The sequence below is a fragment of the Chionomys nivalis genome, chromosome 10, assembly GCF_950005125.1.
Source record: "Chionomys nivalis chromosome 10, mChiNiv1.1, whole genome shotgun sequence".
NCBI classification, from domain to species: Eukaryota; Metazoa; Chordata; class Mammalia; order Rodentia; family Cricetidae; genus Chionomys; species Chionomys nivalis.
Genome location: NC_080095.1, coordinates 51,009,146 through 51,022,537, shown reverse-complemented (window position 1 = coordinate 51,022,537; position 13,392 = coordinate 51,009,146). Strand labels below are relative to the sequence as shown.

At 44.1% G+C, this 13,392-nt stretch overlaps 1 protein-coding gene across 1 annotated transcript in view; it reads left to right on the top strand.

Moving 5' to 3' along the window:
• Slc38a6 (solute carrier family 38 member 6) overlaps positions 1-13,392 on the top strand; it is a 61,537-nt gene that overhangs the window by 19,382 nt on the left and 28,763 nt on the right. Inside the window, exon 5 of the mRNA XM_057782852.1 lies at positions 3,961-4,000. Coding sequence (XP_057638835.1) covers positions 3,961-4,000 — 40 coding nt within the window. The remainder of the gene's footprint in view (positions 1-3,960; positions 4,001-13,392) is intronic.

The following is a 13,392-nucleotide window of genomic DNA, read 5'->3' as shown; positions in this document are numbered from 1 at the left end:
GTAAAGAGAATGTGGCCCCTGCCGAAGCACTGCTGTCAGCCAGTGCAGTTTTTAAGTCTCGTTGCTGACTCGCTGAGCTGCAGAGTAACGGGAGCCTGAAGTTTTCTCATTAACTTTGATCAGATCCTCTGAGTAGATCCTTATAAGGGAAGAAACAATAGAATTAAGATTATAGCCTGGCTTTTTTCAAAAGCAGTAATTAGGTAGTCTTATTTAAGTGCTAAAAGATTGCCTAGCGCTCCCCCTTGTTTACATGTGAGGAAATTAAGACCCAGATCTATTCAGGGGCCTCTTATCAACTGTTACCCAACACCCATTCCATATCCGAGGACTGGAGATGCTATATATACTGGTTTTGCTTCCTAGAATAATAAAATAAATGCAAATTTTTATTGGCACTGTTTTTTGGTAGCTTCCTAACTTTAAAAGTTGTAGGGAAATGTTTTTTCCTACAGATTACCAGGAGTTAAGCACTGCTGTCAGTGTTAGAGTTAAGTTGTTTTCTTTCTGTTTCAGTGCCTCAAGAGTTACCCACATTTATTTTGGTTCTAAACAAGAGTTCTTCTGATTGTAAATCTGCCTTAGTACTTCCTGCTTGCATTTAAGTTAACAAACAAGTACTATAGCATGTATTTGGTACTCTGAAACGGGTATGCATCTGAGCTAACTGACGCATGAGTTACCTCACCCATTTATTCTCCTGTTTATATGCTAAGTGGGTACCATACTATAACTGGCTTAGCTGATTTTAAGGAGTGAGTTCTGGAGGAAGATGCAGCTCTGCAGCAGGAAGAGAAGCTACATTTGCTTCCAGTTGCCTTTCCTCTTAAAATGTATAGGGAGTACGTAAACCTCAGAAACGCTGGGCAGGCCTTACGTCTTCGTAATCTAAACCTCAGTTGTTCCCAGGAACATTTGCTTCCTGGAGAGCAGGGTGTTTCGTGTGTCTGGTTCATTCCCTCCATGTAGTTTAACCAGAGGAAAAGAAATGTGTTTGTATATGGCAATGCCCCGGGGTGGTGAGGAAGTACTTGCTGTATAAGCATCAAGACCTGAGTTCAGATCCCCAACACTTGTATAAAACCTGGGCATGGCAGCATATTCTTGTGACCTCAGTTGTAGATAAAAGTTTCTGTCCCGCCCACCTGGTTCCCCAGCCATTCAGTCCCAAAGAACCACACAGAAGCTTATATTAATTATAAACCGCTTGGCCTATTAGCTCAGGCTTATTATTAACTAGCTTTTCCAACCTAAATTAATCCATAATTCTTATCTATGTTTAGCCATGTGACTTGGTACCTTTTCTCAGTAAGGCATTCTCTTCTTGCTTTCCCTGCTTTTGGATGATGACTGCATCTTTGCCTTACCTCTTCCAAGAATTCTCCCAGTCTGGTTGCCCCACCTATACTTCCTGCCTGGCTACTGGCCAATCAGCATTTTATTAAACCAAGTACAAGTAACACATCTTTAGAGTATACAAGAGAATTATTCCACAGCACTCAAATGCTGAAGAAGAAATGCAGAAACAAGGAGATTCTGGGGATGGAGCATGTTGCTGGCCTGCCAGCCTCACCAAAACAGCCAGCTCCAAATTGAGGGAGAAACTGTGTTTCAAAAAGTAAGGTAGAGAATGATAGCAGAAGATTCTGCAGTCAGCCTTAGCTTTCCACATGTTCTTCATAACACACCCACAATAGCACATCTAATGCATAGGTGCATGCATATAACAGGCGCACAGCAGCAACCACAAAGTAGACAGGGAAGCTCCCTGCTCGATTTAATGTGACCTATTGGTGTGAGTCCATGGTCAGCACTGGCAAAACCATCGGCTGATGGTGGTGGTTCCCTTATCCCTGCCTAGCAGCACAGTCTCAGAGCGTGGACTGTGAAGGCTCTTCTTGAATGTAAGCTGTTGCATCATTGTTTACATGGGTCCCTACTTCAAGGAGGCAGCTGCACTGGACAGAGCATATCCAGAGTGAGGACTCGTTAGATTTTGATTGTATTTCTTCCCCATTTCTGTAATTGTTCTGAAATCTTCACATTTTTTGATGTGTAGTTGAATAATATTCTGTAATTCAAAGAAATATTTTTGAAAAATTTAAGGAATATTTTTAAAAATTTCTTTGTGTATTTATGTATCAGATAAATATCTATTGAGCAATGCTATGGTCCTGCACTGTAGTAGGCACAGAAAATATAGGTAGGCAGATATTCATTCTGGCTTTCTAAACACTAAATACCTAAATTTAGGCAAGGAATGGAGAAGTGGTTAGTGCTAAGATACTGTATGTGCAATATATTCATAGAAAATGGAAGTATTTCGTGTGTGTAGCCAGGGGTTTTATTTGCAGATGGTCTACACAAAGTCAGAATGGTCTTCCCACAAATGACTGAATTTCAGGAACTCATATTTAAGCTGAGATGCAAAGTGCCTTCTAGAAAACACTGGAATGACCATGACCACTCTCTTTGTTTAGTTACTATTGCTGTGATGAAACACCACAAACAAAAGCAAACTGGAAAGGACAGGGTTTATTTGGCTTACTTCCAGGAAACTGTCCATCCCTGTTGCGGGATGTTAGGGGAGGAAGTCAAACAGGGCAGGAACATGGAAGCAAGAGTTGATGCAGAGGGGTGTTGCTTACTGGCTTGCTCCTCATGGCTTGTTCAGCTGGCCTTATAGAACTCAGGACTACCAGCCTGGGGATGGCACCACTCACAATGGGCTGGGCCCTCCCACATCAATCACTAAATAAGAAAATGCCCTACAGACTTGCCTACAGCCCAGTCTTATGGGGGCATTTTTTCAATTCAGGTTCTTCTAGCTTGTGTCAGGTTGACATAAAACTGTCCAGCACACCCGCATCTCTAGAGACCGTGCCAGAATCCAGATCATTAGGCTTCTTCTGCCCTACAAGGACTCCAGCTCCTAGGAAGCTCAATGATTGTAACATAGGCAGTGCTGTGCTCCAGGAGGAATTCCCGTGGAGGTGAACCTCAAATGTTACCTGTCCTCTGTCTATGGAAGTCTGATCATTCAGCTCCAAATGTCTGCTGGTGGCTACAGCCCAGGTGTTAGTGGTCAGGAGACCCAAGAGAGAATATAAGATTTAAACATTTCCTTTGCATCCCCCAGGAGTCTCATCCAGGACCAGAAACAGACTGGACATAGTCCTTGGGCAGTTTTTGTTTAGCACAGACTTTATTTTTAGCCAGTTGCCAACTTTTATCCTCTTGAAGGTGTGAAATTCAGTTTCTGACTTACTAACTACTGGGTGATCTGGCTACACTTTTTCCCATGCTGTCAGCTGACCAGACTGAGTAGAGAGGAGAAGCTCCGGGGGGGCGGGGCGGGGGGGGAGGCTCCAGTTTACTGTTGTCCTTGCCAGCACCTGTTCATTTAGACTTAGCTTATTTCACACTTTTGAGTTTGAAACACATTGCTTACATTTTCCTGATCTGGTCGTTGTGTGCTGGAGTTTTCTGCTGTAGGCTGTTTAATCTTTGAGACTGGGATGCCCAAACTAAGTCTGTGCCAAGCTGATATCCGAAGACCATCTGCTCCCTTTAGGTGCTATATGTTGACACAGCGCACTCCAGTCTGTTTTGGGATAACTACTAAAGCAATGGGTAGAGCCAGTAAGAAGGGGACTACAGGTTCAGTTAGACATCGACAATCACAACTTACCAGCTTTATAACATTTTTCAGCTATTCAAACATGACTGCTAAGAAAGACTTCAGAAATATCTTTCTAGTAACTATGGAGGTATTAAGGAAAGACTTTATGTAATGTTCATTAATTTCACATAGTACAAACAGCTGACAAAATTTATTTCCGATATCTCTTCATTCATAAGACAGTGCATCTGTCCTTGTGGTATTGTTTATTAATTATAAAATTCTCTCCTTTTGTACTGTTTCCCTTTTATCATCTGAATGCATTTGTCCTTTTTTAGGTGGTGGTTGCAGGCACCATAATAATTCAGAATATTGGAGGTAAGCATTGAGAATGGATCAGGTATGCATGCAGGTAATGGAAATAGTTGCTTCTCTGGTTCCTTGCCTTCCTACACTAAATCTCTGTAGGTGCAGCCATCTTCAGAAGTCCCCTTTACCCACCTCCTAATCTTTCTTGAATCATTTTTAATAGCACTGGTAAATACGCTTCTAGCTTCAATTCTAGCTGACTTCTGTGGTTGTGGTGTGAGGGAAGCAGTTTGGAAATGCTCCTCCCAAAGTGATTCTTAACTATTAGCTACTTTCCCTCTGCTTTCCCCGCCTCCATCGCTCCCACTACAGATACTTCTTTAGAGGGAATAGTGCCCCCTGGGCGGTGTGAACAGTCAGCTATGCCCAATGTGCCCTAGGAGGTAAGAAGTTAAAAATGACCAAGTGGCTCAAAATATGTCTAAGGACAAGAGGCATCCTCATGTTTGTCTTTCCCTTGGTTCCTACTAAAAACTGATCATACAACTGATCCTTATTATGAGAACTCTATAGAAATGAAAATCACTGTTGATTATAGACAACAACTGACCGAATGAATTAAACATTAACTCCAAAGTATGAGAATTGCATGGACGTGTTGTAAGGAGACTTCGTTTCTTTTTACCACCAGCTGGAATGCTAAATAGTGTCAGAATCATAGAAAGCCCATAAGGAAATGATGTGCTCTTTGGACCTTATAGAAGATTGTGTGCTCGCAAGGAATTTTAATTATTTTTTTATATCTAATAGTTTTAAGTAACTAAAAGTTGATAGCTTAAGATCTGAGCTATTTCACTCTAAGTATTGTTCATAAACTGATGTTAGCGAGTATTGTGGTGTGTGTGTGTATGTGTGTGTGTGTGTGAGTTGTTTTGGAATCCTTAATGTCCATGTTTTAATGCTTTGAATTTTCATGAAACAGTGACTTCATACTTCACTCCTGAAGCCAAAAACACGAACCTCATCTTTTGGGAATTGTTGCCGTGCAACTGATTTGAAGATTTGTTGTAGAATAACTTTTAATTAGCAAATATGTATTGCTTAATCTCTTAGTGATGATTCTTCTGCAGACCCTCATTAACACCGATCAGATTTGGTTCAGATGGAGCCATTGTATAATAATTTATGTTGAATTTTTAGCATTTTATCTTGGTGTGATCTTGTTGTGTCTCCTCTGGTTCCACCATAGTAGCTTCTGTCTCTAGCCTGGTTTAGATGCAGCCGTCTTCCCCTTGCTGGGGCTAGCCTTGTCCGAGGTCACCTCCGCACTGTTTCTCTTCTGAGCCTTGAGTTTTTCCAGAGCTTATGTCTCATTCCTCTTTACTCCTGGGAACCAACACAGTGTCTGTCAGGGTCCAACCTCGACAAAATTTGCACGTTCCAGTGTAGGAGCATGAGGATTAGAATTATTAAACTCAAGGAACAAATAGAGAAATAAGAAGGCAGACACGGAACAGCATGCGGGGTGGGGAGGCATTCACTGAATACTGAGCCACCTGCATTTTTTCCCTGTTGTAATAATGAGCGGCAGGGCTGCGTCCCCGGCACCCAACCGCCCGCATGGCTAGCTTATGCCCCGAAATAATTACACGGAAACTGTATTCTTTTAATCACTGCCTGGCCCATTAGTTCCAGCCTCTTATTGGCTAGCTCTTACATATTGATCTAACCCATTTCTAATATTCTGTGTAGTACCACAAGCTGGCTTACCAGGAAAGATCTTAACCTGCGTCTGTCTGGAGTGGGAGAATCATGGCGACTCACTGACTCAGCTTCTTTCTCCCAGCATTCTCTTCTGTCTACTCCACCCACCTAAGGGTTGGCCAATCAAATGGGCCAAGGCAGTTTCTTTATTAGTTAACCAATGACCTTCCTCCATCATTTCCCACCGGCTCATATACCTCATTCCAAAAGGGGAGGGGGAGACAACAGACTTATTAATATAAGGAATAGACCAACTATCCTGCAGGCAGCCAGTCCCTGGAACCTCCTGCCAGTCTCCTTTGAAGGAGCAGGAATTGCAAGGTGGAGCAGATCCACCTCTATTCTCAAAATACTGATTACCCACACCCTGGGTCCCGATCTCTTGTTTGTAGCCACACCTGTTGTCAGCAACTTTGAAAGAGCAAAAATAAGCTCAAACTCTGACCTTTAGTCAAGGTGGAACAGGCTCACATCTGTGGGCCCCCACTAGTGTCTGGAACTTTGCTGGATTGAGACACACTTAGATGATTAGTACTCTATGTCTATGAGCTGGAAAGATGGCTCAGCAGTTAAGAGCCCTGGCTACTGTTTTCGAGGACCTGGGTTCAATTCACACCACCCACGTGTCAGCTCACAATTATCTGTAACTCAAGCTCCAGAGGGATTTCATGCCCTCTTCTGGCCTCCACGGGCATTACATGCACGCAGTGCACAAACGTACGTGCCAGCAAAACACCATACAAATAATTTTTTTTAAAGTGAAAATAAGTGGGGGAATGGTAGGGCTGGGAAGATAGCTCAGTTGGTAAGGTACTTGCTTTCCAAACAGGACCCAAGTACCAATTCCCAGCACTCCTGAGCAGCCAGGTGTGAGGATACACACCCTAACCCCAGTACAGGAGAAGCAGAGTGGACGATCTCTGGGGCTCACTGGCCAACTAATATAGCTGAATCCGTGGACTTCAGAGGTTCAGTTAGGTACCTTGCCTCAGAAAAATAAGGTAGAGAGCAATTGAGAAAGTTTCCGTGTTGACTTGTGGTCTGCGCGCACACACACACACACACACACACAATGCTAGGCTCATCATTGGTGTCAAAGCTGATGGAAAAGAAACTAGACTAATTCAGTATTTTACTCTTTCGAGGGCCCCACCACCCAGCTCCCAACTCAATCACACACAGATGCTTATTCTTAGTTAGGAATGCCCAGCCTTAGCTTGACTTTTACCAGCTTTTCTTTCTTTCTCTCTCTCTCTCTTTTTAAAATCATTATTTATTTATTATGTATACAGTATTCTGGCTACATGTTTTGCCTGAACACCAGGAAAGGGCACCGGATCTCATAGTAGATGGCTGTGAGCTGCCATGTAGTTGCTGGGGATTGAACTCAGGACCTCTGGAAGAGCAGTCAATGTTCTTTACCTCTGAACCATCTCTCCAGCCTCCTTTCTTTCTTCTTTCTTTCTTTCTTTCTTTCTTTCTTTCTTTCTTTCTTTCTTTCTTTATTTCTTACTTTCTGTGTAATGATGTGATCTGTTTATTTAAAATGATTTCCCAATTTGCCCAATGATTTAGCAGACTTTCTTTTACTTTCACCTCAAACAATCAACATACTTTTGTATTTTATTTTAACCATGTATGCTATTTTGACATTTTATTAATACCAGATTTCAATACGTTGAATACAGATTTCAAATAGACCCTTGGTGGCTATGGTCTCATTGCTGGATTCTTGGGATTTTGGTGATGGTGGCTGTTCCTTCAGACCCTGTCTCCAACCTGCTGTAAGACTTAAGCAGCACACTCCTCCATTCAAGGCCTCTTTTCTTAAATCATCCTGATACCTTTTGCCTCTGGACTTTTTCCTTTTCTTACTTCTGTGTATCTTACTTTTCCTCTTACTCCGTGGCTGGGTGCCTGGCCCCTAGTGTCCTCCTCCCCCTGCTCTTTTGCTCCCCTTTTCTTCCCATATTTCTCTTCATGTATTTATCCTCTCTGCCTGCCAGCCCCACCTACCCTTGCTCTTGCCTCGCTATTAGCTATTCAGCTCTTTATTAGACCATCAGTGTTTTAGACAGGCACAGTGACACAGCCTCACAGAGTTAAACAAATGCAGCGTAAGCAAAAGCAACACAGCTTCACATCATTAAACAAATGTTCCATGGCATAAACAAGAGTAACACACCTTAAAATAATATTCTCAAATTAGAATATTCCTCATCTAGAATACTTTTATTTTTGTGTTCTGTAGCAAAATACACTGACTGGGGTGTTTGTAATAAACAGTTATCAGCTTTTGGAGGTTGGAAGTCTGAGATCAAGGAAACCACATCCTGTGAGGACTTTGTTACCTGGTCATGTGTGAGAAGTTGTCACGCGGTAGCTTAGAGCACGCAAACTCTTAGCCTTAAGCCCTTACAATGTGCTAAACCTGCATTTAAAGGTGGAGTCTCATGACCTAACCCTTTCCCATCAGACGCCACTTCAAACACTTCTGCACGTTGGGACTGTGCTTCCTGTACACAAGGCTGGGCGACACCATCAGACTTAGCCAATAGCCTTGTCAGTAAGCTGAGTGACTGAAGTGGAGATGACTCACAGTTTTTGTTTGTTTGTTTGTTTGTTTGCATTTTCGAGACAGTGTTTCTCAGTGTAGCCCTGGCTGTCCTGGAACTCACTCTGTAGACCAGGCTGGCCTTGAACTCACAGATCCTCCTGCAAAGGTGTGTGCCACTACTGCCCACCGACCCACACTTAAAAGTGTTCTTCATCCCTGAAAGCATTCAAACAGCTATCTGACCTGGAAAAGATTCTTGGATTTGGTGTCATATGAATCAGGTGTCTGCAAGTTGCTTTGCTTGCTTGCTTTAGAATTTTGAAAAAGCCGCTTAGATGCTGCCACACATTTTAACTGTCCCTTGAGTTCAGGAAAGCTAGTAATGCTCATTTCAGGATGATGTCCTCGTTATTTCCTTCGCATCACTTGTGAGTTTACTCACTGCGAGCGCTAAGTGGAGGCATATCTCCGCAGTTCTCTGCTAACTGTGCGGAAGTGACCCTCCATCGCAGTGGGATCTGAAGCTAGCTGGGTGTCAGGTGCCTCATGGTCTGACTCCAGTCTTCTGGTCAAGCAGGCTCATGCTTCAAAGGACCCTCTACTTTTCTTGGCTTTAGTTTTACCTTCGGTGAAGAATTCCAGTGGGAAATAGCTCAGGGTCGCCTCTCTTCCAGAACTGTGGTTTCTGAGGTGGCCCTTGGGGAAGGTGTGCTAATTCTCTCAGGCACTACTGGGGCAGAGTCTGTATTTTCAGGTAGGTGGCATGTCCTGATGCTTCTTAACTCTTGCCGTCTTTTTTAATGTGTGTCACAGGTCTAAGTTAGCCTGTATTTCTTGGTCCTTCTCCCTTGGCCTCCTGAGCACTGGGATCCCAAGCGTGACCACCACACTCCAGGGTTAGTAGTGACTGTCTATGATGCTGCTATAGAGTAGCTGAGGAGGAGGGAGGGTTTGCTTTGGCTTCTGCCCCAGGGGACATGATCACATGGGAAAGTAGAGCTGCAGGGTCCTGGCTCCTGTCAGCTTGTCCACCACAAGCAGGGAGGAGTGGAGAGCAGGGAGGAGTGGAGAGCAGGGAGGAGTGGAGAGCAGGGAGAAGTGGAGAGCAGGGAGGAGTGGAGAGCAGGGAGGAGTGGAGAGCAGGAAGTGGAGAGCAGGGAGGAGTGGAGAGCAGGAAGTGGAGAGCAGGGAGGAGTGGAGAGCAGGGAGGAGTGGAGAGCAGGGAGGAGTGGAGAGCAGGGAGGAGTGGTGAGCAGGAAGTGGAGAGCAGGGAGGAGTGGAGAGCAGGAAGTGGAGAGCAGGGAGGAGTGGAGAGCAGGGAGGAGTGGAGAGCAGGGAGGAGTGGAGAGCAGGGAGGAGTGGAGAGCAGGGAGGAGTGGTGCTAAGCCTTTTGTCTCCAGTTCAATCCTGGACTCCCTCCCACATAGTCGGTGCTGTCCACATTTTCCCCTAACCCCAGCTTCGCCTCTGTGTTGTGCAATCTTGTTTCAATTCCCAACCCTAAAAGGAAAACAAGAGACAAAATGATCATAAATTCATAAGCTGCTCTTGACTGTTTATTCTGTGGGTGTTTTGGTGAAGGCCTGGTCCGTCCCCTTACCGTAGTCTGTGAACAACAGGGAGGTACTCGCACTAACCACAGCACCATTGGGATTTACTGAAGGGATTGCGGTGGTGCTTTCTTTCAGGTAACCTCTAAAAATGCCAATTAGTACACGTTGGACTCTTAAGGTTTTAGAATCACTGGCCTTTAGAAAGTGGAGAGCCATATAGAAAATATTTCTCATTCGTGATTCTTGCTCTCTGAGCGGTGATGGTGGGGAGCCTGTAAGAGGCCATTGCCAGGTGTAGCGCTTTGTGTCCCCGCCTCAGGCAGAGCTAGTGCTAGTGTTTGCTGTGAGCTTCCGCTGGGGCAGAGGGAGGCAGGAGGCATCCTAGAATGTTGAATGTTGTCACAGGCCGGAGAATGCTAGGCGCAGGGTTTGAACTCAGCCGCCTTCTAGGAAGACTGAGAAGTGTGGTGGAGGGCCGGCTGATTCTCACAGCCCCTACTCTGCTGCATTGCTCACTCGTCTGAAAAGTAGTTCGTTTCACATTAGATTGGATGTCTGCAGACTACGCTGTCGCTAGAAATCACACAGCCAGACAAGGTCCTACTCATTCTTGGACGTCTGCGACTAAAGCAAAGGCAGTCAGTTTCCTAATTCATGTCTTGCTCAACTCAAAACATGGCAAGGTGAGTGGCTCCAAGCAATGTGCCGACTTATTCTTCTAGAACATGTGCATTAACTCCTCAGGTCCTTGCAGAAGATCAGTGATTTAATCAGTGCACATTGTCAGGAGAACCCTAGTTTCACTGAGACCTCCTGAGACGGCCAGAGTGACCCGGGTTTTCCTGTCTGGCACCGAATCCTCAGACCTTAGCAGCCTTTATTAACGCCTCATTTTGGGGCAGTGAGGAGTGAGAGAATTTCAGCCTGTGAACCAAGATGGCACAGGGTCTGCAGCTTACAGATGAGAAGATTCAGTGACTACCGAAATCTCAGATCCCCGTTATTGGACAAATCCACCATGTAATGTTAGACAACTTAAATTGTTTTCTTGAAGCAGAGGCTGAATTCATCAGTCTCTCTTGCCCCTCTGGAAGCTGGGGTTGGGAGTGCTGTTACGACGCCACCTGCTGGTCACACTGATTGCAGCCTTAAAAACCTGAACAGTATTACCCTCAAATTCTAGAAAATACCGCAGAAGTCTAGAAGTACAGGAAATTGGAGAGGAGCCTTTTTTTCCCCCCAAGCATTTTTCTTGACAAATTTCTATAGTAACATCATTTTAAAGAGACTTCAAAAACAATGTATTAGCAAAGATGTCTATTGACATTAGATAATGAGATTTTAAAAAGTATATATTCTGATTATGCACGCGCGTGCGTGTGTTTCTGTTTCTGATTATTGAACACATGTGAGCTTTCCACCACAGTGCTTTCTCCTGGCCCCCTACCCCACCCTCACCTCCACCCCTGTTTGGAGACAAAATCTCGCTAGGCTATCCAAGCAGGGCCTTGTACTCCCAATCCTCCCATGTCAGCCCCCTTAGTAGCTTAATTCCAGACCCTGGCCACTAGGCCTGACTCGCTGGTCCTTCTTTAGGTTCAGGGTCTTAACGGACTATAAAATAAAGGCTCTTGGCGGATCTCGGTGAGTTCGAGGCCAGCCTGGTCTACAAGAGCTAATTCCAGGACAGGCCCCAAAGCTACAGAGAAACCTTGTCTCAACCCTTCCCCCCCCCAAAAAAAATAAAATAAAATAAAGGCTTTTTTAGGAGAGCGAAGGAAGGAACATATTCCATCATGGTTTGTGTTTTTCCTCCCAGTTTTGCCCTTTAGGGAAATTACATTGTTTTACAGACATTTTGAAAAAAAAAGATTCTTTTTAAAAAAGAGATTGTATGCTATTTGAGTGGGGATAGAATTTCTGTGACATTTAGATGTTTGGTGGAAACACCAGGTTAACAAGACATCTTGAATAAACTAGTTATTATCCATGACTAAAGACAAGTTTGAAATAAATCTGAATCTCTTCGGTGGAAAGGCAAACCATAGTGCCTCTGTTTGTTTGGGCCACTGACTAATCCTCTGAGAAGCTGCTGGGCTTCCCCCAAGCGCTGAAAACCCAGTTCTATTTTTAAAGCAGTTGAACGCCATCCCATCTTCATGCATGTTCTCCTAAATGTTTAACAACATGGGTAATTGTCTTTTAGACTAATGATTGTTTAGGCCCAAACTCTGGTTGAGTTTTTCTTTCTCAAAGTGACATGGTTGACTAGAGACCATTACTGGGAACACTGGTTCCTAAAGCCTAGAGATATGGAGGAAGAGGGTTGAGTTTTGTTCTTTTTTTAGGTTTCAGTGATGTGTTGAATCTCTCATATGTGAATAGGAGACGTCCTCTTTGGAGCTATACCTCCACTGACATGCAACTTAATCATGGCGGGAGATGCTATGATGTCCTGGCATGAAGCTACGTGAATTCTGAGCCAGTTACTTCACCGAAAGGGCTACAGCCCCAGATGGACTCCATCAACAATACAGTGTGTCTCTGGTTGAAATGGTCTGAGACTTCCATCTCTGTTGCAGAGATTCTCATTTTCTTTGAGCCCGATTGTTAAACTCAGCAGCCAAAAGCAGTCTGTCGCTTAAATGCTGATAACAAATAGATAAAAGACTTCATTCTAGAGAGACCACTTTGATAGACTTTTCTTATTTTTCTTGGCTTTGACTGATTCCTTCTCCACTGGCCCAGAGCAGACTGACATTTAATAGTGTGAGCTCCGCAAGTCAGGCTCACCGTTCCCACCAGCACCCACATAGCAAATAAGTACACAGGGCTCCCATTTCTGTGGGTGAAATTGTGTTTGGTTGATAAGGAAGTTAGATGTCCAAAAAACTTGCTATCACCTAGAATATAGCCAAGCATGTAACAGGCATAGCATGCCACGCCCAGATGAGCAGCTGTTCTCACTTCTAGCCTTTCTCCTCTCTGCCTCTGTCCCAACTCACGTCTCCCATGACTGTTAGTAGTTAGTATTCATGTCTTCCATGCTGTCGGGAAGTGGTACCCGTGTCTCCATGCTGTCGGGCAGTGGTACTCATGTTCCTATGCTGTTGGGCAGTAGTGATACCTTACTCCCTGTTGATGCCTGATCAAATTTCCCTGTTTCAGGGCTTGCCAAATTTCCTGTTGGTTTTCCACGTGGTTTTTAAAGGGTACTTTCTATTCCTGTGTCTTGACTAAGGTGACAGGATTTTTTATTTTCTTCCCAGGGTAGTTCCATTTAAAATGAAAGGGAAAAAAATACCTATTCAGCTAATGTGGTGAAACTAAATGATTTGGAGTGGCTGATAACTGTCATCAAGGTGTATCTTGTAGCACAGATCTTGGGAGTGGTGTTATGGAGGCCCAAACTGTTCTATTGTAACTGTGGCTCTTATGGACGATGCTAGTATAGCCATTAATTTGGAAGAAACATGGTGTGCCTTGTATTTGGAGTCTATACCATGGATAGATGCCATCAAAAATCATTTACAAATTCTTGCTTATGACCTGTCTCTAAGTCAAGCCTTGAGCATTTCCTTATGCTA